This window comes from Electrona antarctica (genome assembly GCF_951216825.1).
Source record: "Electrona antarctica genome assembly, chromosome: 9".
NCBI lineage: Eukaryota > Metazoa > Chordata > Actinopteri > Myctophiformes > Myctophidae > Electrona > Electrona antarctica.
In genome coordinates, this window is record NC_136790.1 from 18,977,019 (window position 1) to 19,003,155 (window position 26,137).

General features: G+C 46.0%; 1 protein-coding gene across 2 annotated transcripts in view; it reads left to right on the forward strand.

Annotated features, from left to right (window-relative positions):
- Positions 1–26,137, forward strand: part of slc2a9l2 (solute carrier family 2 member 9, like 2) — a 249,194-nt gene that overhangs the window by 197,179 nt on the left and 25,878 nt on the right. For both annotated transcript variants that reach the window (XM_079511357.1, XM_079511356.1), the window contains exon 12: positions 15,098–15,225. In XM_079511357.1, coding sequence (XP_079367483.1) covers positions 15,098–15,225 — 128 coding nt within the window. The remainder of the gene's footprint in view (positions 1–15,097; positions 15,226–26,137) is intronic.

The window sequence follows — 26,137 nt, forward strand, 5'->3', positions numbered from 1 at the left end:
GCTGTGTGTATCACGATATGATACCCACACACATTTCTGTGTTGTCACTGTTGTATCCTACTGGCTCACCTGCCAGTGCCTTCTAACAGCTCTCAATTACTTCCAACCAAACTCCCCTGCATGGGAAACTCCGTGGGAGGCACCAATCAAAGTTGAGAAATACTTCCAACCCAACTTTTTCGGTCCGTCTTTCGGGCAGCGGACAATGAGCTCAACTGGGCAGGCAGCTGCCCAAGTTGCCCAGGGCTGACGTGAAACTTTGTGGGAGCCAATCAAAATTGAGAAGGCCTGGGATATGGAATGAATTCAGCACACACAAGCCCCTAGTTAGTTAACCCATACAGGACGGGAACCCCTTTTGGTGTTTTAAGCATTATGTTATACTTTAGCTATTTTTTTTTTAATCGTGAAAATGTGGCGCAAATCTTTGAATATATATTCTTTCAGTTTCGTTTTTAACTCAAATCTTTGTTTCTGGAGGGTCCCTGGAACAACATATTTTCAGATGGGGGTCTGCAGCGGCAGCCAAATACAGATAATTCTAGGGGTCCTTGACAGGACATTTTTTTTTAGAATCAGGCTACATAGGTTAGACGTCCCACCAGCTCATATTGGCCCAGAGGGCTGCGTGCAACGTGGGCAGCTGTCCGCCCAGTTGAGCCCTTTGAAGAAAGCTATTGGTGAGCAATTATTTTGCAGATGGCTAAAACAAATGTTGGCATAATAATAATCGGTAAAATTTGATTACTGTATATTGTAATGGCAGGCAGCACTCATTTGCATACCAGCATGCCACTTGCCACCTTGCTTATTTAGACCTGTTTTCTTTACCTTTCACATACCGAAACACATCTACATAATTTTAGATTATTTATTTATGTTAATTATCAGCCTCAGTAGGCTATACACATGTTTCCATCTGCTACAGAGACAGTGGGCAGTAGTATGCGTGTCTTAAGTACCAGGTCTTATTACTTAACTTAAAGATGGAGTGCCGTGATTTTTTTCCCACCCTTAAACATGATCATCAGGTGTTATTGTTATATAAGGAGGTATATTTTTTTCAAAAAAGTGTACAGTATTTGTTAAAATGATGGTTTTATGTGGACACACCCACCAGTTCATTAGGTATGTGTGAGTTTAACCTTAGCACCACCCACCTGATCCAGTCCCTCCGCCTCCTCCTTTAAGACCACCCACTTGTCCTATTCCCCCCCCCTCCTTATAAAAGGACATTCCATGGCACTGTCCTTTTGTTTACAAAATTACAAATTGGTGTCTGTAATGTAACAAATGTTGTGAATGTTAGAAGTTAACACTTCCCATATTTCTGAGATGTCGGATAAGCACCATTATGCACTTATACTGCCACCATTTATCCATGTATAGGCCTATAATCCACGCATCCATACCATATCAGACCTGTTTTCTCTGATTTGTTTTAATCATTTATTTATTTCCTCCAATTATATTGACCCTATTGTCACAATCAGCTCATCTCATCATCCAATTAAATCATAATTTAACAGCAGAAACAATTAGATTGATAGATCATTTAGCATGAATAATTTGCCAATAGGCCTTCCTCTCTTCCTCTTGCCTTGCGGGTTCCATGTTAATGCATGTTTTGTGATTGATCTGTTGTGTCTACGCAGTGTGTGTCCTATCCATGTCCATTTCCTCCTCCTGATTTGTGTTTCTATTGTGTCTTGTGAAGTGAGGTCCCACAGGTTGGCATTGGAGATTGTGTTGGGCCAGTAGACTGGCCCAACACAGAGGAGGCAACACAGAGGAGGCGTCGGAGGCAGCGGTTGAAGAATGTCTGTATTTTGTTGAGTATGTTGGTAGTTATCTTCCAGGTTTCAGAACTGTATAGTAGGGTGGATTTGACGTTTGAATTGAAGATTTGCAGTTTGGTCTTGTGTGATATGTTTTTTGCTTTATGTTGAATGTGATCCTTGCTTTTCCGATTTTGGCACTGACATCCTCCTCCGTTCCTCCGTCCACAGCAATTATGCTTCCTAGATACGTAAAGCTGTCTACCTCTTCTAGTTGATTTTGGTCCATCGTTATTGGGGAGTTGTTTTTATTGTTGATTCTCATTACTTTTGTTTTTGATGCGTTGATTTTGAGCCCAAGCGAAGCAGCTGCTTTCTCAAGCTTGAATGACTTTTCCTGCATCTGTTGGTGCGTGTGTGATAGGAGTGCTAGATCATCAGCAAAATCCAGGTCTTCCAGCTGTTCGGTCAGGCTCCACTGTATACCGGTTCTGCTATTGATAGTTGTTTGCGTCATGATCCAGTCAATACAGAGGATGAACAGAAAGGGCGAGAGCATGCATCCCTGCATGTGTGAAATGACTGTTTGAAAATCTGTCACACAGTTAGGCACAGAGCAGCAAACTGCTTTGTTCAGTTCACACGTGTGTATGTGGCAGGCAGCTCCGCCCACAGAGGTTGTCGTATTTAAAAAAATCACACCCGTGTGAACTGAGTGGTGTAAGGTTTTATATAGCATGATCAGCTGAGGTCTGACGTAATGTCTGACGTAATGAAATCACACCCGGGTGAACTGAGTGACCACTTTCCTAGATCTAGGAAACATCCTAGATCCGGGTGTGATTTCACATCCGGGTGTGAAATCACACCCGGATGTGATTTCACAACTGGCTTTTTTTGTGCAGAAAAAATGACCATGGTTGCTACGGTCATCCAGTTCACCCGGGTGTGATTTAATTACGTCAGAAATTATTTTGAACATAGCAACCATGCTCATTTTTTTCTGCACACAAAAGCCAGTTGTAGGAGTGGTTTACACCACTCAAAAATATATAGAGGGGGAAGTGCGTGTGTGCGTGCAATAGTAATACGTCACACTATCAGTGTTTATTTCATTGGCCCGTTTGACTGTCAAGGGTTCAGCCTCCAGGAAGAAACCCTAAATACAAAGTTATTACACCATTGCACATAAAAACGACTCCAGGGTGTCTAATGAAGTACTGTCACCTCAAAAACACATGAAAAACTGGAAAACTACACAAATTGTGGCACTCCATCTTTAAGACCTGGAGGCGTGATCAATGCCATTTGGCTATTCTGAGTGGCCAAACAGCATTGACCACGCCTCATTTTTTTTTTAACGTTGACAATTCTGTACAGTTATTCAGAAAATGGTACAGAAAAACAAAGACGTTTCTATAATCGCCTCAGCCTCATGGCTAAGTGTGCATATGCCATCATATGACACCATGCAGGTAGGGCTGCACAATTAACCACATTTTAATCAGGATCACAATTTTGTCTTCCCATGATTAAATTTAACATGATCGTCCGATTATTCACATTATTCTTTGATGTGTGCTTCACGGTGCGCATAGAACCTCCTCCCGTCCTGTGAAGGCAGGGGTTGCCGTATTGATTTCCTGTTGAAAGGTTCCATGGTCAAAAAAGCCACAGTTGGTAGGAATGGTTTTCTTGTGGACCTGGAACACATTCCATTTGTTTTTTCATAAGCGTTGACCGAAACTCAGTCATTAAGGTGCTTTAAGGTCACATATTGATGTTTGAGAGGATAATATATGTGCCAGACCTGCATTCGAGAAAATAGGAAACTGTATTTCGGTGTGTTCTGTGCACGGGTAATTGGCAAGGAAGTGTCTTTGAGATAAGTGTATAGCGGAGGCAGGCTGACAGGGTGAAAGATTTTCCATGTTTCTATGAATGAAAGATTTTTCTTGTTGGTTTGCGTTTGAGCACCTGCCTGATGAGGCCACAGGCTCTTATGCTGTACGGGTTTCTTAGCTGAGAGAGTAATCATATGACATTCAGCCCAGGATGCTATCGAGTGATTGAATGTGACTGTGTAAAAAGCTAATGAATGAGATGGATCATGGTGTGACAGACAAAATCTGCTCAAAACCCAGAAATGGGTAGCTATAGCTACAAATGAAGGGAGATGGCATGTGATGACATGCAGTCAGAACTCATGTTGTGTTTTTTGTGCTCATGTGCCACTGTGATGTACTTTATACTTAAAGAAGTTAAAGTTCGCCCCCAAAATGACTTTTTTCCCCTCTCGATTATTCACCCCATGGGTCTGGCAGAGGAAGTTTGCGGTAAATCACTGCTTTCAAAATGTAGACAGGCATATTTCTCAGTAGATTTCTTTCAACTGTAAATTTCCATACAAAAATATGCAGTTTACTATGTAAATCCATATGCCCATAGATGCCCATTAATCCCTTCTTTCACCCAGGGTATGCTGTTTGAGTCACGAAGGGAATCGTTATGCTGTTTTTGAGGGGTTCTATCCCCTCTTGTGCCCAGCTTTGAGTGTTTAAGTGTAAACACAAACATTGAAGACAAAAGTGTGTAAACACAAACATTGAAGGCAAAAGTGAGGACGCAAATAATTGTGATTGGCCAGAATGAGATGATGTATGATGATGAGCGCGACACTCACTCCACACGGGTGTGATTTTGTTCCCCTTTATTTTGCTGTTTATTTTGTTGTTCCCCCCTCTTTTTTTTAATGTCTTCCTCTTTTTAAATGTGTCTGTTGTTTTTCATGTGACAACAAACAACATCGAGTTACTGAGAACGGTATTGTGCTTACTGAGAGTATTATTTTGGAAGTGACAATACATTGATTCTGAGTCCGTGCACGGTTCCTCCGAATTTCACTTTCCTCCACTTCCATAAGCATTTTAGATATGTATTCATCGTCTCAAATCAATATAGTTTTAGATCAATGGTCAGAGAGGCTACGAATACGATCAATACATTTTAAATCAATGACCAGTGTGTCTGATAGTATAGATTTCCCTTTTACGTACTGTAGGCTACAGTATGTATTTAACGTTCCAATTATCACTTTGGCATCTGTCTTAAGGCCGTTTCAGATGGGGGACTATATTGACGCGGGCGTTCTCGCTCAGACCAATGGGGATCGCCCCGCGGTCTCATTTGCAGATGCGTAGCGTGGAAAAAAAGCTGAAAAACAATCCAGCTCATGAAACAAGCATGAGCGCGAGAATTTATTTGATTGCAGACTTACCCCCAAGTGTCTGCAACTGTTTTTAAAGCGTGATTTCTTTCTACGTACGCTTTAAGACATAGACCCGCCCTCTCAAGAAAAGCAGTGCAATCAAAGCTTCTGCAGCAACACACACACTACAGAAAATCATATCATGAGCACACTTACATAAACACACACTTTTGCCTACACATGCACACAGGACGTAAACGTAAGCCATAGTTCACCGTCATGAATCATGTCATGATTATGATTATGTCATGCGGCGACAGATAAATGTTGGCGTTTTAATATTATTATCGCTAAATCGCCTTTCGTTCTGTGCAAACTACAACAAAAAGAAGTGTTCACGAGACAATTACAGTTACAAGGCTTACCTTTATATATAATAATATTATTATCGCTAAATCGCTAACGTTTTAATATTATTATCGCTAAGCATCTCCCTACTTCTCTCCCTACTTCCTCTACTCTTCTTCTGACAGCAGCAGCATAGCTAGCCAATAAGAGAGGCAGGCGGGCCGTCACCAAGGGCGGGTCTATGTCTTAAAGCGTACGTAGAAAGAAATCACGCGTTTTTAAACATAGCCTACGTGCTACGTCACGCGATGAGGAAATGTTGCTGTTCTGTTCTGGTTTTTTTTATTGCTTTGAAATGTTGTATTATGTGTATCTCGGCGACACTGCAAATGAGCATGACCTCAATGTCTTTGGAGAATAAATACAGGTTTGAAGTGAAGTGACTAAGGCGCGTCAGTTGCTTCCCGTCTGAAACCGTTATTCCTTTTGGCAAGGGTCTTCAACAGGGTGTCTGGGACCCCTGGTGGATCCTCACACAGTGGTGCACAGTAACTAGGGTCTTCAACAGGGTGTCTGGGTCCCCTGGTGGATCCTCACACAGTGGTGCACAGTAACTAGGGTCTTCAACAGGGTGTCTGGGACCCCTGGTGGATCCTCACACAGTGGTGCACAGTAACTAGGGTCTTCAACAGGGTGTCTGGGACCCCTGGTGGATCCTCACACAGTGGTGCACAGTAACTAGGGTCTTCAACAGGGTGTCTGGGACCCCTGGTGGATCCTCACACAGTGGTGCACAGTAACTAGGGTCTTCAACAGGGTGTCTGGGACCCCTGGTGGATCCTCACACAGTGGTGCACAGTAACTAGGGTCTTCAACAGGGTGTCTGGGACCCCTGGTGGATCCTCACACAGTGGTGCACAGTAACTAGGGTCTTCAACAGGGTGTCTGGGACCTCTGGTGGATCCTCACACAGTGGTGCACAGTAACTAGGGTCTTCAACAGGGTGTCTGGGTCCCCTGGTGGATCCTCACACAGTGGTGCACAGTAACTAGGGTCTTCAACAGGGTGTCTGGGTCCCCTGGTGGATCCTCACACAGTGGTGCACAGTAACTAGGGTCTTCAACAGGGTGTCTGGGACCCCTGGTGGATCCTCACACAGTGGTGCACAGTAACTAGGGTCTTCAACAGGGTGTCTGGGACCCCTGGTGGATCCTCACACAGTGGTGCACAGTAACTAAGTACATGTACTCAAGTACTAGTTTCGTGCCGCGCAGTGAGCTTACTGTACATCTGCAATAATTTGGAAATCCTCTCTTCTGGGGGTCCCAGCACCAGGCACAAAGGATTTTCAGATGGGGGTCATCCGAGGCCAAATACATATACTTGATAGTTGCTTGTCATGAAAATCCACTTTAAAACGGTAAAAGTGCTTGTCGTAGTGTTCAAAAATATTCCAAAGTGGCGATCACAACAACAGAGTGGAGGAGGAAAGCGCCACCGCCGCCATTGTAATGCATTGGGCCTCAATTTCCCATAAATCCGTTTGCACGCCAGTGCGACGGATGTTTTGGCGATGATGTCATCAAAACACGTCACCTATCCCACTCTGTCCGGTGGAATCCCCGTATGATTTAAAACGTATTAAAAAAGCAGATTAAACAATGAAAACATAACTCATGAACGGGAGAGAAGCCGTTCTACAGTCAATTAGCTCGTGTTAACGGGTTCAAAGAAAAACCTCGTTCAAAAGTTGCATAACTTGAGTTCAACCACAGGCCAGCTCTGTGTTTCCTTGTCTCTGACCTTCCTCTCTTCCTACGCTGTCTGTCGGGCTCTTCTCCTCAGAGGAAAAGCTGCAGTTTTCCGTAAACCCCATGATGACTCAACAACACATGTCATCTCCTCAGAGGCCCTGCAGATCGAGGCATATGTTTCTCACCATAGCTTTTCAACTGCTTTTATTAAAACAATACACCATCTACAAGTATAAATCAGACCTAATTAGCGCCGGGGTCCACAGGGCATGCAGCAGCTACAGTACTGGCTGGAGCGACAAGCCAACTCTGACTAATGTAGATTATCATCAGTGGTGGAAAAAGAGAGAAGTGTACTTCTTGGTTTTCACTGAAGTAAAAGTATTAATCCCACAACAAAGAAATAGGCTACTCTGTTGCAAGTATATGAGTCTGGTATTCAGAGTAAAAGTACAAATTGCACTGGCATCAAAATGCACAAGTTTATCAAAGAAAATGTACTTATGCTGGATGTCCTACAGTACATGTATTTCACAATTTTTTCAAATATACAACATTAGAAATTATCCATCCTAAAAGCTCGCAATTCGCAAAGCGACGCGCTGTGAGCTTGTAAATTAGATGGGCTATTTTCAAATAGCCAAAGTATATGGCTTGAAGTGCTTAACCCATTTTGTGCAGGAACCCATGTTGGTGTTTTAAGCATTATGTTATACTTTAGCTATTGAAAAATAGCAGATCTACATGCTCATAGCACGCCACCGAGTGGCGCGCTACGAGCTTGTAGATCTGCTATTTTTGAAAAGTTGTGGCGCAAATCTTTGAATATATATTTCAGAGCGAACATTTTTAACTAAAATATTGGCTTCTGGGGGGTCCCTGGAACAACATATTTTGAGATGGGGGTCAGCGGCCAAATACAGATAATTCTGGGGGTCCTTCACATGAAAAAGGTTGAGAACCACTGACATAGAAACATGGGTTTTTCAGAAACCCATGGATTTTGAAGCCTTTTTTTTAATCGACCTCAGTCCAAAATGGGTTAATCTACAAGGTATCTTCTACAAATAACTAAAGTTACGTAATTGCAGTGGAGTAATTCGAATTCTGATCCAGACGACACTTGCTGCGTGTCACTCCCCATCTCTCTCCCCAGTTCCTGTCAGTCATCTGTCCTATCAATAAAGGCATTGACTGGTAAACATACCGTCGGGCCTTCAAACTTTGAGGATTTTATGTGGTGTGTGTGTGTGTGTGTGTGTGTGTGTGTGTGTGTGTGTGTGTGTGTGTGTGTGTGTGTGTGTGTGTGTGTGTGGCGTCGCGCACGCGTGCGTAAGATGCCAAAAAGAGAGTTAGGTTCACTAGGAATCAGAACGCCTGACTTTAGCTGCCTGGAGTTAACTGGCTGTTGAAGTGGAACGAGAAAGAAGGATGGCGTTTTTATGGCATGGCTCCTAGAGGGCGAGTCGTGAAGATGAGCGTGTGTGTGTGTGTGTGTGTGTGTGTGTGTGTGTGTGTGTGTGTGTCACATTGTAGCAAATCTTTCAACCCACTGGACCAATCAATGCCAATTTTCTTGCAGAGGCCAAGGAAATAAATCCCTGAATATTTTTCACATCTCTACAAATGTGTGAAATGTTGGTGTATAATGTGTGTGTGTGTGTGTGTGTGTGTGTGTGTGTGTGTGTGTGTGTGTGTGTGTGTGTGTGTGTGTGTGTGTGTGTGTGTGTGTGTGTGTGTGTGTGTGTGTGTGTGTGTGTGTGTGTGTCACACACATTATCTTCAGAACTGTCCAAATCATCAACCTCAGACTTTGCGCGTGCAGCGCACAGGACCCGAGGGAGTGCAGTGCTGAGTGGGAAGTCGGTCAGATCAGCGCCTGTCTATGAATACACAAATATCTGTCTGTCTGTCTGTCTCTATGTCTGTCTGTCACTAACAGGCTTTACTGGCACTACCGGCTTTCCATTTTTGGAAGCGCTCCGGTTGCTAGGCACGATTGCTAGGGCCTCGCCTGCACTGGAGTTGAGCACGCAACTCCCATTAGCTTCTGTATTAGCCATGGCCTTTCCACGCTATTTTCTCTGAAACTACGGCGCTGTCCATGGTGTTGATCAGACCGGTGATGTTCGGAGGTCATTTCTGATTTTCCGGTGATCGTGATTGGAAGATTGGTGTTTTCTGGAGCAAGGATGGACCTCGCCTTTGTTCGCTAGCATTGGCACTATTCCCATTAGCATCCAAGATGGCGACAAACCGGGTGTGCGTCATACAAAAGGGACTCTGATCCGGTGGCACCCAAGCGCCACCACTTTTGTCCACCAGTTAATGCTTCTGAAGACTCTTAAATAGACAATGATCACATTAGCTTTAGCTGCATTTGCTAACTATTTTGGAGGGTCGGTGTGTGTGTGTGTGTGGGGGGGGTGGTCTTGTTCTCCAAGCGAAATAGAACGAGTCTATGGTGGTGGTAGCCAACAGCGCCTGGGGTTTTTAGTGGCGGGTTATGAGTTCAAACATTGTTTGCCAGGAAAATCTATGGAGTTTTAATGGTTGTTTAGGGCATTATATGACGACATGAGACATCTTGTGGCCAATACAAATACGTCTTGTGACTGGTTTTGTTTTATTTTATACAATAATACACTACATTCATGTCTTGTAGTGGCAGTGAATGCCCCCGTGACGTCATGTGGCCACAGTGGACGTCCCTCACGTCACAAGAGAGGGAGTTTTACTTTACTGGAGTATTTCCATTTTTTAATATTTGTACTTCTACTCCACTACACCTCAGGGACAAATACTGTATACTCCACTGCAATTATTGGAAAACTTTACTAGATACATACATTAGATTTAGATTATTATTATAAAACAATAAAAACATACATTATATTGGAACATTTCTCACACCGAGCTGGAATCGAACCCTGGTCTCCAGCTCGGCAGACCGGCAGGCAACAGCCCCGGGCGCTGCCATCAATGAGGTACAACCAGCACCGATCAGGCACACCCGGCCAACAGGGCACTGCATCCATGGAGCAGTGCCCTGCCGGCCAAGTACAGCCAACCAGCGCAGACCACGCCCCAGCAACGGCCGCGCCCAGGGCACCCCTCCGCGGACTCGTCCATTGTCCTGTTTCTTATGCCAGAGCCAACAGGAGGCTGTCTCTGCCTTGTGTGTTCTTGGGCGATTTCACACTGAGCGCATGTTTTACTTTGCCTTACTTTGGTGTATTTGAGTCAAGGTGGTTTTGAGTCAAGGTGCCTTCACTGTGTCTGTGTCACTGTCCTTGTTGTTGTCGTTGAATCTGTCCTATCGAGTCTCTCTTCTTCCCCTCCTCTCGGGAGACTCTGGGGCAGGGGTGGGCAACTGGCGGCCCGGGGGCCACATGCGGCCCCCACCTTCACTTAATGCGGCCTGCATGTTAATATCAGAATACTGATATAGTATTGATTTCAGAGGTTTACAATTCCAAACCCGCTTTAATTACTTCATGACTAGTATTAAATGAATATAGTACTTAATGACTAGTATTAAAATGTTATTGTCTTTTTGTGTCCAATGTAGTCATGTTCATAAAGTTAACATAACTATAACTAAATGCATTTGAAATTCAATAAAAAGGTTACTTTTCAGGATTCCAATAAAAAAAATAGCAAAACAATATTCAGGTTTTCAATTCAAATATACCAAAAATAGCTGATCTACAAGATTATCTTTGGACACATGCTTTGATTAGGACCTCGTGACCATTTCAGCCACGTAGGCTATGATATTCTGAAATGTCCATTATTATAGAGTTTTGAACCAGCAAGTAATTGTTCAATGTTGCAAAGCTGCAGGGCAGTACAATGCTGGCATGTTTGCATATGTAATTGGCATGTAAATCAATGCATGAAATCCATGCATGTGTGAAATCTACTGCAGTGCGCTCCTTCCAGTGTCTGCCTGGGTTAATGAAGCTCCACTGCTATAACAACCCAGAACATTTCCCTTGGCTTATTAGTGAAGGATGGGTTTAATTCCAACAGTGAGAGACTGTTTCTAAAATTTGGTTATTTTTGTATGCGCGCACGCACGCACGCACACACGGCGCATGCACACACACACACACACACGCGGCGTATGCACACACACACGCACTGCAACATTTCTGGGAAATCATATCATGTTGAGCACATTAGCATAGCAATGCAGGGTAAAGTTTTCCTCCCACATTCTGAAGCAGGTGTTGTTTCCTGGGAGTGCTGAAGTCAGTGTTGCCGTAGCTTGCTTTCTATGGCATAGGCAGCTCCCGGCAGGATCCGCCGGGAGAATCTAGACGCAGCTGCGTCGACTAATTAATTAGAGCGACAGAGAGAGAGAGGAGTGTGTGCGTGTATGTGTGTGCATATGTGTGTCAATTTAACAAAGGTGCAGACGATCAGAAATCAGCAGAGAGTGATCGACGGTTGCGCTACAGTGGTCTAGGTCCCAGACTTTTTGTTTTCTCCCTGGAAATAAAAACATCTGGGTTTCCGAGGCTAGTGTTGCCATGACTGCAGCCTTAAATCCCTGCCGAGTGTTTCCTGTTACTTACCGTGTCTCCTGTATTTTTGAGTGGTGCAACCACTCAAAAGAAACAGAAAACTCCTAGAAACAGCAATGTCTGTCCCTCCCTATATGTCTGTCTGTATGTATGTCCGTATGTATGTTTAGGGTACCAACAGGGGGCGCTGTTGCACCACTCACTTCAGACAGGTCTGATTTTTGAGGGGTGCTAGCCCCTCCTATATACAGCTTTTGTCTCAATATTTTGCCATTGACAATGATGACAGGAGAAATTGGGTCAAATGTCCGCCAAATATGACGTAAATTTGTACGATGACAAGAGTGCCCCTCACTTCACACGGGTGTGATTTTTTTTAAATAATATTTGTTCTTATTGATTTGTATTATGTGGGGGGTTTATGGTTTATGTCGCGAGACATGGCCTTTTCCGGGGGTCCCCAGCCAAAAACGTTGAGAACCACTGCATTAAACGATGCTAAACAACGTTAAACTCACTTTGCCACTCAATTTTGACCCTCTATAATAGAAATGATAGGAATGCAAAGCTATTGTCTGCTAGCATTGAGATGTTTACGGGACAGCGATCCACTGATTTTGCAAAACCGCTGCCTGTACTGCATTCTAAATTATACAGTAAAACCCAAACATGGTTTGGGTTTAAAAGCTGTATCTCATGGTGTATTATGCAATAGTTTGGATTACGCTGGTACGCTCCCACATGTATTCGTTCCCTGCTGTTACTGCAGTTAGGGAAGTTGGGCAATAATTGTTAAATATGTCATGTCCCATGACACAGTTCACAAAGAGTTCACGGCTTCTCAGTTAAAGTGGGTGACAATATTATCACATGAAAAGATGACATTACCTACCCAGGTTCCATCCTGGAGGCAAATCTTTCCGGTGATAAAATGGCCACCAACGTAATCAAAAAGTCAATCAAAGAACAAGATTCCTGAACAGGATGTCCTCACTGGTCAACAAAAACACCTTGAAGACCCTAACAGGAGCCCTTGTACAAGGTTTCTTTGACTATGCAGGCCCTTAAAACAAGGCTCCAGACTTCCCGGGGGGAAAAAAAGGTCAGTACTACTTGACCTCACTCCCCGAACGCACCTCACCCCTGCCCATTTTGATAGGCTGGAATGGCTTAGGGTTGACGACAGTGTACAGCATCTTGCAATGGGGCTGGTCTACAAGACTCACTACACCACCACCCATGTACCTGTCTAAATACTGCCTTAATGTCAATGTCAAAGTCCACACATACAACACCAGAGGGAGTTCAACAAACCACGTGCAACCCAGATTCGGCTCAAACAATGGATTAAATTAATTTCGCTCCTATGCCACAGCACAGCTGTGTCAGGACAGTCCACATAGAATACAAGATCCACAGAGTAGAAACATGATTAATGGCCAATTCAACCTCAATTCCTATTGCTATTATTAGGACCATATATAGCACTGAATCGTGCAAAGTAATTAACCCATTTAGACCTGACTATACATCGTCTCTCTGCCGGGTGGAAACCTTACTTTTTAGGATCAAAATAAATAGCAAAAGTATCAAAGTATCAAATCAACGAGCTCAAATGCGACATGTTTCGAGCTTGTACTACTTTAGGTACTTGTGACGCTGTAACATGCATGATCAAGTAGTAGGGCATTAATTTACCATAAAACACAAAAGGTTAAGATTATGTACGTAGACAAAGGTTTCAATACACAAAACATTAGGTTTTCTGAAAAACCTCAATTAGCTAAAATCTAAAATGAAATGGATGATGCTTTCCCGGATTGAAAGGTATAATAATGTATTAGGCTTTCTAAATGAATTTAATATTAGAAATAACAAGAGCTAATTTCTTGTAACTTAAAAGAGTTATTTTTAAGTTGTTTTAATCAAAAGTGCATCATTGCAATATAAGTATTGCTCCTTAAAAAATGAAAATAAACTAGAACTGAATGCACGGTACAAATCATGTTTCCTAATAATTGTTTTTTGGACAGACAACTCCTTGTTCCGTTGTGCAGCTAGAAGAGAATGGCACATTTTCGCGTCTAATACGAACCCTGAAGCCGCAGAGCAATTCATGCTGAAACGTCATGCTGAAACACCATCATGTCCAAAACTGTTACTTTTCAGGATTCAAATTCAAACATAGCAAAAGCATCAGATGGACAAGCTCAAAACGCGTCGCTTCGCACCATGTTTAATTTTCGAATAAAAACTAAAATCAGACCTGTCTGACGTGAGTGGTGCAACGGCGCCCCCTGTTGGTACCCTAAACATGCACAGGGACAGACATAGGGACAGACAAAGCTGGGCATTGGAGTGGCTGCACGCTATGGTTGCACCACCCAAAAGTTAAAATATGGAGATAAGAGGTTTCTGCCTGACAGCAACACTATAAAAAATGCATTTATCAAGGACCTATTTATTTTACATGCATGGCTGACTGTACATTCTGTACTACTGAATATCAAAAACATGAGCCTTGCCAGTCTCTCCAAATCATCAATCAATAAGTGCATAGTTTAGCTTATGATTAAACTATGATCAATACATGATGTGGGGTATAGGGAGTTCACCATCTGACTGAGAAGAAGATACAGTAGTAAAATCCAATATTTCACTAAAGAAATAGTAATGAATTAAAAAACTTGCCAATTATATCGACCAGTAGAATAGCATGCACTCATAACGCTTTTGCTCATCATTACAAACTGTTTACCAAGTGAATATTGGTAATCAAGCAGATTTTCATCTGCGTGATGATTCAATGTAGGACACCATAATTCTGTCAAGTGATAGTGTGGCATTTAGACAAAGTTAATCACTGCAGTGTCCGGACCTATTTTGGGCCTATCAGTATAGGGCCTAATGGGCTGCTATAAGCAAACACTTTCAAAACATTTCCTTTGGCTTTTTAAATAACTAAACTAGCAGATATACAAGCTTTTTTTTAGCTTTGTGGGTTGACAGTTTTCCTCGTATGATGCAGTGTAACGTGTGATTTAAGTGGTTCAAGTAAAGGCCACAGACTTTCCACCGCTTGCTAGACACACGCACGCACGCACGCACGCACGCACGCATGCACGCACACAGACAGACTTAACTAGGTTATGGTGCTGTACATTATGAGAAGAAAACGGATTCTGATGTCCTAAATTGTGTGTCCCTTGAAAGCAGTGGCTCTCAAACTTTTCATTTTATTTCATCACCCCATCATATTTTGCGTGTATAAGGACCCGTGAAGGGTCCGTTTCATTCCAGAGTTACAGACCTGTAAGAGTCCGTTTGGCATGCTGGGTCCCGGCCCTGTGTTTGGGAAACAATGCCTTAGCTGAACCCCACTTTTAGATCCACTGCTTAAAAGAAGGTCTCCTTTATTCTGTGCGCGCTCACAGTGCTTGATGACAAGCTGCCTCTCTGCTGTCTGCCACCTCTCAGGTGGGATCCCTTTTGTCCTGACGGGTGAACTCTTTGAGCAGTCTTACCGGCCTGCCGCCTTCATGATCGCTGGCACTGTGAACTGGCTGTCCAACTTCGCTGTGGGCCTCCTGTTTCCCTTCATTCAAGTGAGTGAGCTTGTCTATGTATTCATGTATTTGTCCTGTGTGTGTGTGTGCGTGTGTGCGTGCGTACGTGCGTGCGTGCGTGAAAACAAAACACAATTTAAAAGGATGAAAAATAGAAAATTAGCAACTGCTAAAACTGATACAGGCCTACAGAAAATTCAACATAATAACAGGGGGATTGGACTTTATATCCACCTGTTTCCCAAGGAGCTTAAGGGGCTCCTTGTGTGTGTCCTTCACTTCCTCCACACTTCCTATTCAGTTGTCACAGCCAGTGTTGCCATGTCTGCTTATTATAAGCGACCTTTGGCTTGTTTTTCTGTAAAGTCACTTATATTGGTAGTTGCTGTTTATTTGGGCTTTTTTCTAAAGTGTACAGTAGTTGCTTATTTGGGCTTGCTTCCTAATGTTGTTTAAAGTTGAAACAACATTAGAACCAAGCCCAAATAAGCAACTTTAAACCAGTGGTTCCCACATTTCTTCACATCAAGGAACCCCAGATTAATATAGCCTACCGGTAATTGTCCACGGACATCCATCTGAACATATTTTGTGCCAGGGACAAGATTTGTGTCGTTCAAATGTTTCTAAAATATTCAAAATATTTAAATTTATTCTCAACATTTTTGAAAATAACAGATTTCGCTGTAAGCTTGTAGGTCATATTTTCAAATAGCCGATGTAAAGTGGTAAAACATTTGGGCTTGTTTTCATAGACCTGGCCGTTTAATTGTTTCTCTTGCGTTACCAGACAACTATTCCACAATCTCCGAATGCTATATAGAGTCTGGGACTATAGCCCCCATGAGCTGAGTAACGGAAGCTGCCATTAACGTTCACGAAAATATATTTATTTCCTTTCCTGCTAAGCAACAAGCTATATATGCTTAAATGTTTTCTATTTATATTAGGATAAATGTGCGCGACTGTAAAGACGAAACGGAAGTGGCGAGGAGGCTCCACTTCCGCTTTATCGCATACTCATGAGACCTTTTCCGTTGGCCCAGACTGTATGGTGAAGCGTCGCAGAGGCAACAGTCTGGTAACGTGAGACTACTAAAACACTGGTCACAGCTCAACAGCAAGAGGAAGTTATGCACACAAACAGGTGGATAGGAAAAGAAAGGGGATGTTATTTGGACGGGTGCTTTACAAGAATGTTTTTCTGATCATATGAGGTTTTCACAAGCAATTTAAAGGATATGATACTCTTGTCAAAAACGCTTTCTAGATTCAAGCAATCTAGATTTTTGGAGCTTGAACATATGGAGTTGTATTGCTCTTTAAGTTGCGTTATCTGTACTATATGCTTGTATAACTGTATGTATTGTGTGCATGCAGACAGTGTGGGTCACGTGTGGACTGTGGAACTGTATCCTGCAAGGTTGACTTATAATGGGTTCTCACTGGGCAAGTCGGGTGAAATTGATATGAAACCTGGACAAATTATACAGTATGTCAAACTACCATGACAGTTAGCTTAACATAACTGAAATGCTGACTGTGCATCTAGTATTAAATACATTACATAAGGCTCTTCAATGGGGGGTCCGGGGACCTGTAGGGGGTCCTCAGAGTTACTACAGAGGGGCTGCTAAATCTTTGTGTGATAGGAACCTGTTTTCTTTCATTTTCTTTTACATTAACCATTTGAACCCTAGCATACCAGACTATTCCGAGGGGAACAATAGCCAAAAATAGCTGATTTACAAGCTTGTCTATGAACAAGGCTGCCAATGATTTATTACACCCACGTTGATTATCTGTTGACCACCTCTACAATACAGACAGTAGTTGAATGATGACATACAGGCTTGTACGTCTCTTCATTAATCATATTTGGCACGGGACCAGAGCACATTACGATGAACATGTATAGGGAGGTCGGAGGGGATGGGATGACATGCAGAGAACGCACCATAAGCATCAGTGCACAGAGGACGCTGCAACTGCTCTCACTGTCTCAATTCTCATAGAACATTTTTGTTATCGTCTCTGTCGGGTGGAAACCTCGTTATGTCCAAAGACTGGCATTATGTCCAAAAACTTTTCAGGATTCAAATTCAAATGTAGCAGATCGACCAGCTCAAAACGCGTCGCTTCGCGCCACATTTTGAGCTTGTAGATCTGCTACTAGTGTAGCGACACGTTTTGATGCTTTTGAATTTGAATCCTGAAAAGTAACAGTTTTGGATAAATTAGATTTGACGATAGGCTATAATATAGTAATATAGTGCTAAGGCAGATACAAGCTTCACGAATTAATCAGAGAGAGTGATGATCTCTCTGATCTACAGCTACTCAGGAATATGTATGAACTGATCTTGGAGTATGATTAAAATGTCCTTGAGCTTAATGGGATTACAGTCTTGAGCTGCGGTGATGTTGAACACTACTTGATGTGATGGCTCCGATTGACAGCAGGGGGAAACAGCATGTGTGTGGCATGATAGAGGCCCATAAGCTGTCTGCATGGAGCTGTGGTTCTCAAAGACAATCAAGGACCCCCCCGGGGGTCCCCAGCAAATGTATTTAATATAGCAGTGCTACTCAACCCGCGGCCCGCGGGCCACATGCGGCCCCCCATGGTCATACCAATAAAGATATAATTACCAGTAATTATTCTCATTGTTTTGAACAAGATTGTAGGTATTGTATTGTTCCAAGAGAACGTGATATGGTCTGATGTCATTTTGTAACTTCATCATTAATCACAATGATTTTGTTCATTGAGGTTTGGCCTTATAGATGGAAATGTGGCTTTCTGCTCTTATTGTCTCCACCAGGCCGAAGGCATGGGGAGAGAGTATGTTTTGCACTCCGTCCGTGTGTGTGTGTGTGTGTGTCCGTCCGTGTGTCCGTGTGTGTGTCCTTCCGTCCGTCCGTTACCAGCTAATCTCCGGCACCGTTAACCCGGTCGATGCCACACTTTGCACACACACTCCCTGGATGCCAACGATGAACCTCTGCCCCACATTTTCCAGAACGGCCTGTTATAGCGCCACCATGAGGCAGCTTTTCACATGTTTTACCTAAAACTGCACCGATCTGCGTGAAACGTTGCATGCACACTCCCTAGAGGCCAAGGACAAACCGTTGACCTGCATTTTCCGCATCTGCCTTTTATAGCGCCACCAGGAGGCCGACTTTTGTAAAACACATTTTTTGATATTACTCCTCCAGATTCTGTCCAAAAATCTCACAAATCGTTACACACTATCTCTATGGTCATGTGCTCAAGTCGGATCTGTCCGATATTTCATATTCCATCCTAATTGGCTATAATTAGCTTTCACAGTTTGCAAGATTGCCCCGTTTTGAACAAAAGCCTCAAATCATGAACGCAGCATGCAATTTACGTGAAATCTTTCACACATTTTCTTACTAGGCTGAGGAATATATCCCACCCTTTTCACATTGGCCTGTTATAGCGCCACCAACAGGTTGATTTTTGCAAAACACATTTTTGGAACAAAATGCCTCAAAAACATGTTTATATTAATCCTAAACATTTTGCCAAACATCTCACACAGTCCTATCCTCCTGGTGGAGACCTGTGCCCAGAAGGGCACTTTTTCTAGTCTGTTGTCTGTTTCCTTCATTTTTAGACTAGTCGTGTAGTCTGTTACAAAATAATAATTGGACTTATGGAATTTTGCTGAGTGGCCCCTGAGACATCTTAAGTTGAGTAGCCCTGTAATACAGCATCAGCATCACAATCATTATAACCACTTCATCCATTTATTCGTATGTATATATATATATTAATGTTCGGCGCGGGGGTCCGCGATAGTCTGCGTGGGGGTCCGCGATGGTCTGCGTGGGGGTCCGAGCCTCCGCGGTAGTCTGTGTGGTCTGTGCGGTAGCATCAGATGCCATCATCCATGCATCACAACCAAAACAAACTCTAGGACTAGCTTTTGACGGTTGCCACATTTCGTGACTGAGAGAGAAACAAGCAACCAGGTCAATGAAAATGTTAACAAGTCAGAAAATCCTAAAAAGTCAGAAAATAAGTTTATAATTAGCAACTATAGTGCTGACTGTCAAACATCATTGTCCAATGTTGTTTTAGAGCAGTGGTTCTCAAACATTTTCATCTCGGAGACCACCAATATTTTAAAGAAACTTTACAGATAAACAAGTCCAAAGTAGCTTATAATGACTAGACTTGGCAACACTGTGAACAGTTCCACAAACTCACAATATGAAATATGAATAGGCTAGTTGTATTGTTAATATCCATAATTAGGGCACCTTCATGGTCTAATGGGCCACCTGGCCTGAGAAACGCATTCTCAAGGACTTACTTCTGGATATTGTAGCGCACACATATTTTGAATGACTTTGGCAGACTTCAAATGAGGCATTTTAATCGTGATTAATCGCGATTAACTCCAGGATTGCAGTGAGATTAATCGCGATTAATTTTTTGTATCTATGCCCACCACTAATATATATATATATATATATATATATTATATATATTGTGGTGTCTCGATGGCAGAACACCGCCCAACAGGTAAGCGCACCCCTGGAGGACAGCAGAGGCAGAGAGAGAGAAGAGCGCACCAACCTCTAGGGCGGGTCCTAGAGGGCAGGTACGTCCCGCGTCACATTCTTGATCAGCTGGAATGCGCGTCACCTGCGTTCTGTCAGAAGGGCGGGACAGTACAAAAGGCAGCTCTCTCTGCCTTAGTACAGATCCAGTCTCCAGGGGTGAAGCAGCACGCTATCGGGCGAGTTGGGCGGTAAGTCGAGCACCACGATTCACTACCCATTCTATGTGTAAACGTGAATAGATATTATACTTATTGTGTCCTGTCCTGTGTCCGAATATAGGCTTCTACGGCGCACTCAGTGAGCGCCTATCTGACGGACAGTCACATAACTGACTGGTGAAGAGGAAGAGGAAAGAGGAGCACATGAGGATGGAAACGGAGTAAATCCCTTAGTACAGCACAGACTAAAACATGCACGGGATGGAAACGGAGTAAAATACCTTAGTACACAGCAGAGGAAGCGGAGTGACGCACTCATCCAATGCTGAGTATCCACTATACTTCCCGTGCTTATATATCGAGGCCAAGAGCTGCACAGACTGTTTGATCACGTACCTGCGTTCCCGTTTGCAACCGGCAGCTCTGCGGAGAGCGTGTCTGGCCTAAGTTGTACTCACTCATTCACATTCCTTGCCGAGAGAGTAAATGTCATGCCAACCTGTGTGAAGTCATACACGCACCTTTGATCGCAGTCCCGAGACGAGGTCCAGTGGCGCCCCGCCAGCACCATCAAGTGGGCGAACAAAGGAACTGAACTATCTGTGTTGTAACTCCCTACTGTGACATGCCATGCAAGTGAATCTGAAAGTACTATTCTGTTAACTGAATTCTGTGATTAAAAGCCTTGGAATAGGCAAACGTCCTTCTGTCTCCTGGGTGTGTGTACCAGTCACCACAATTGGTGGAGAATGCGGGCATTGACTGGTCCACGCTAAATAAAACCCAAGCATGATGGAGCAGAATAACGCCATCGCCGCGCTGATACAGAATCAGGCCGAGCTACAGGCAGCGGTGCAAGAGATGGCACGGAGCCTAAGACGGGACCATGCAGCGTCTCGGCCGCCGGGGGATGTCCTCTCCAAACTGACGCCCCACGACAATATCGTGGCCTATCTCGAGCTGTTTGAGCGGATCGCAGCCCGAGAGAGGTGGCCGGTCATGGACTGGGGGACCATACTATCCGGATTCCTGACCGGCGAGCCCCAACAAGTGTGCAGCGACCTCTCCATCGCCGAATCCCGTGACTACCAGAGATTAAAAGCCGCCATACTCGCCAGCCAGGGCAACAGCCTGCCGGCGCGTGCCCAAAAGTTCCACAACTGGTCCTTCGCCGCCAGCCAGCCCGCCCGGAGCCAGGTCGCCTCGCTGATGCGTCTCACGGGCAGCTGGCTACTCGGAGAAGGAGACGTGCCACCCGTGGAGAGAGTGGTCATCGACAAGTGTATCCGTGCGCTGCCGGCCGAAGCACGGAGGTACGCCTCACAAGTGAGCCCCGGCTCCGTTGATAGACTGATTGATCTGATCGACAACTGGCAGGTCACCTGCGACCTGATGAAGACTCCCCGCGGGGAGACCCCCAGCAAACCGGCCACCGAAGAACGTCCCAGCCGTGACCGGCGCTCGAACCGAGGCCAGCAGCAGCAGCAGCAGACCGAGCGCCGAGACGGGGGCTCGGAGCGCTCCTCCCGAGGCGGAGAGAAACCCCGCAAATGCTATGTGTGCGGAAAAATAGACCATATCGCTTGGGCCTGCCCAGAGAGAGACCGGGATGCTTCCATGGCGAGCGTGACGTCAGAGGCCCCCCGTACCGCTCTGCACACCCAGAGCGAACCAGGACAACAATTCTCTATACCGGTGAAAATCGACGGCACAGACGCCCAGGCCATACTGGACTCAGGCAGCGCGGTCACGCTCGTGCGCGCCGACCTGGCGGGAGCGCTCTCCTCTGTCACCATCCCGGTCACCTGTGTCCATGGAGACGTACGCCACTACCCCACGGCCAACGTGCGGGTACAGACGCCCCGCGGCGACACGATGGTGGCCGCCGGCGTCGTCCCCGACCTACCGGTGCCTCTCCTATTAGGCTATGACTGCGCTCTCTTCGAGCGCTACTGGAAACCCGGCCAACGAGCGGCGCGGCCCCGCCGCTCACACAGACCCCGCCGCCGCCGCCAAACCACCGCAGCACGGCCCGCCTACCCGGCATTCCGCGGCCGCGGCAGAGAGAACCCCAGCGGCGGCTCGGCCAGAGAGGACGATCGAGCGCCTTCCCCCTCCTCTGGCTCAAGCCCGCCTGACAGCCTCGCAGAGGAGCCAGATGTGCCGACGCGCGGACCCCCGGCCTCGGAGAGCCCGGACCCCTTCGCCGAGTTCCCGGACGCCGAGCCCCGAGAGGCGGCGACCCGGGGCGAGTTTGCCACCCTACAGTGGGAGGACTCGAACCTCCGCGGCGCCCGCGGACAAGTGACAGCGATCGATGGCCAGCTCGAGGAGGGGGTGAGTGAGCTACACTATCCTTATTTTTGTGTAAAACGAGGAATGTTATACCGGGGAACAAAAAATCGAGGCGGGGAGATTGTAGAACAGCTGCTTGTGCCGAAGCAGTATGTGAGCCGCGTCCTATTCCTGGCACACACCCACCAGTTGGGAGCCCACTTGGGAGTCCAGAAAACATACGAGCGAGTGATGGCACGGTTCTATTGGCCGGGAGCAAAAAAAGCGATAGAGGATTTTTGTAGAAGCTGCCCAGAGTGCCAGCTAGTGGCGCCCCGCCCGTTCCAACGCAACCCACTCATCCCCCTGCCCATCATTGACATTCCATTCTCACGCATCGCCATGGATGTGGTGGGACCCTTGCCCAAAACTAATCGGGGACACAGATATATCCTCGTAATTGTAGATTACGCCACCCGATACCCCGAGGCCATCCCCCTGCGCGCGGCAACAGCCAAAGCAGTGGCGCATGAGCTACTCATGTTAGTCAGCCGAGTGGGAATCCCAGATGCGGCAATTTCGGATCAGGGCACTTGTTTTATGGCGCAAGTGATCACGCTCCTGTATAAGTGGCTAAATATAAAAAGGATTAAAACCTCCGTGTATCATCCTGAGACTGACGGGCTCGTCGAGCGGTTTAATCAGACGCTCAAAAAGATGCTAAAAAAGTTGCCTGATATTGATGGCAAGGATTGGGACCGCTTGATTCCCTATGTGATGTTCGCTATCCGTGAAGTCCCCCAGGCATCTACAGGTTTCTCCCCCTTCGAGCTGCTCTATGGACGGCAGCCGCGCGGCCTGTTGGACCTGGCTCGAGAGGCCTGGGAGAGCGAGCCTTCTCCACATCGGAGCGTAATAGATCATGTGGAACAGATGCAAGCGCGCGCCAGGAGGATATGGCCGCTCGTCCGTGAGCACATGGAAAAGGCACAACAAGAGCAGAGCCGGGTCTATAATCGACGAGCCACACCAAGAGAATTCCAGGTGGGTGACAAAGTGCTGGTTCTGATCCCCACCGTTGAATGTAAATTCCTGGCCAAGTGGCAGGGGCCATATGAAATTGTGGAAAAGATTGGCCCGGTCAACTACAAGGTTTGCCGACCCGGACGCCGCAAGAATGAGGTTATTTACCATGTGAATCTTTTAAAGCGGTGGCACCAGCCCGAAGCCCCCCCCCCCTCTGCTCTACTAACTATTGTCTCCCCTCAGAATGTGGAGGAGGTACCGATCGGGGGGGATTTGTCCCCCAACCAGATCCAGGATGTGAAGGAGCTCCTGGCTCGCTATAGAGATCGTTTCTCAGAGATCCCCGGCCGCACGAATGTGATCCGCCACGACATCATCACCGAGCCGGGGAAGGTGATTCGACAGCGGCCGTATCGCATACCAGAGGCCCGCCGGCTGGCGATTAGAGACGAGGTCAAGAAAATGCTGACGCTCGGAGTGATCGAAGAATCCCATAGCCCGTGGTCTAGCCCAATCGTCATCGTGCCCAAACCGGACGGCTCGCTCCGGTTCTGCAATGACTTTAGGAAGCTGAATGACGTCTCCCTTTTCGACACATATCCCATGCCGCGGTCCGACGAGTTGGTGGAACGGCTGGGGCCGGCCCGGTTCGTCTCAACGCTGGATCTGACCAAAGGATATTGGCAAGTGAGACTCACAGACCGCGCCAAAGCGAAAACTGCTTTCTCCACGCCGGACGGATTATTTCAATACACCGTGCTTCCCTTTGGTGTCCACGGAGCCCCGGCCACCTTTCAGCGGCTCATGGACAGGGTACTGAGACCCCACCGTGAGTATAGCGCCGCCTACTTGGATGACATCATCATCCACAGCGAGACCTGGGGCCAACACCTCGAGCATCTGGAGGCAGTCCTAGGTGCCCTGCGCAAAGCGGCGCTCACCGCAAATGCAAAAAAATGCCAGGTTGGACTAACCGAGACTGACTATCTCGGCCACACCATCGGTCGCGGCTATATTAAGCCACAGCACAAGAAAGTGGAGAGGATACGTGACTGGCCCCGCCCCACCAACAAGAAACAGGTGAAGTCGTTTCTGGGCTTGATGGCATACTACCAAAAGTTTATTGACAACTTTTCTACTATTGCAGGGCCACTCCATGAGCTGACACGAAAAAATTTCCCTAACACTGTGAAGTGGACGCCCGAGACGGAGGAGGCGTTCCAACAGCTTAAAGCCGCCCTGTGTGCGGAGCCGGTCTTAAAAGCTCCAGACTTCACAAAACCCTTCCTCCTGCACACTGACGCGTCGGGGACAGGGCTCGGGGCTGTCCTTGCGCAAGACTTTAACGGCGAGGAGCACCCGATCACGTTCATAAGCCGTAAACTCCTACCCCACGAGAAAAATTACGCAACCGTAGAGAAAGAGTGTCTAGCTGTGAAGTGGGCAGTGCACCACTTAAAATACTATCTCTGGGGAAGGACCTTCACACTCTTCACCGACCACGCCCCCCTCAGATGGATGTCCACCAACAAAGACACTAACGCTCGCGTAACGCGCTGGTTCCTTGAACTACAAGCTTACAAGTTCAAGGTGGAACACAAGCCAGGGCGGAGCATCCCCCACGCCGACGCCCTGTCTAGACGGTACGAGGAGGACGGGGGGGGGGGACCCGCACCAGCCAAGCGCTTAAGGGGGGGGATATGTGGTGTCTCGATGGCAGAACACCGCCCAACAGGTAAGCGCACCCCTGGAGGACAGCAGAGGCAGAGAGAGAGAAGAGCGCACCAACCTCTAGGGCGGGTCCTAGAGGGCAGGTACGTCCCGCGTCACATTCTTGATCAGCTGGAATGCGCGTCACCTGCGTTCTGTCAGAAGGGCGGGACAGTACAAAAGGCAGCTCTCTCTGCCTTAGTACAGATCCAGTCTCCAGGGGTGAAGCAGCACGCTATCGGGCGAGTTGGGCGGTAAGTCGAGCACCACGATTCACTACCCATTCTATGTGTAAACGTGAATAGATATTATACTTATTGTGTCCTGTCCTGTGTCCGAATATAGGCTTCTACGGCGCACTCAGTGAGCGCCTATCTGACGGACAGTCACATAACTGACTGGTGAAGAGGAAGAGGAAAGAGGAGCACATGAGGATGGAAACGGAGTAAATCCCTTAGTACAGCACAGACTAAAACATGCACGGGATGGAAACGGAGTAAAATACCTTAGTACACAGCAGAGGAAGCGGAGTGACGCACTCATCCAATGCTGAGTATCCACTATACTTCCCGTGCTTATATATCGAGGCCAAGAGCTGCACAGACTGTTTGATCACGTACCTGCGTTCCCGTTTGCAACCGGCAGCTCTGCGGAGAGCGTGTCTGGCCTAAGTTGTACTCACTCATTCACATTCCTTGCCGAGAGAGTAAATGTCATGCCAACCTGTGTGAAGTCATACACGCACCTTTGATCGCAGTCCCGAGACGAGGTCCAGTGGCGCCCCGCCAGCACCATCAAGTGGGCGAACAAAGGAACTGAACTATCTGTGTTGTAACTCCCTACTGTGACATGCCATGCAAGTGAATCTGAAAGTACTATTCTGTTAACTGAATTCTGTGATTAAAAGCCTTGGAATAGGCAAACGTCCTTCTGTCTCCTGGGTGTGTGTACCAGTCACCACAATATATATATCCTCTACAATTCACTATATCCCCATGCATCAAGAGATGAATAATACTTTTTCAGTAAGGAAGATATTGGAAAATTCATGTAAATCCCATGAGCCTTAGCAAGAAATAAGACCCACTCAATGAGGCTTTGATCATCGTATGTTTGGGTGACGCATATTGAAGATGCACTCTATGTACCGATACTCTAATAAGGAACAAGAGGATGGTCTA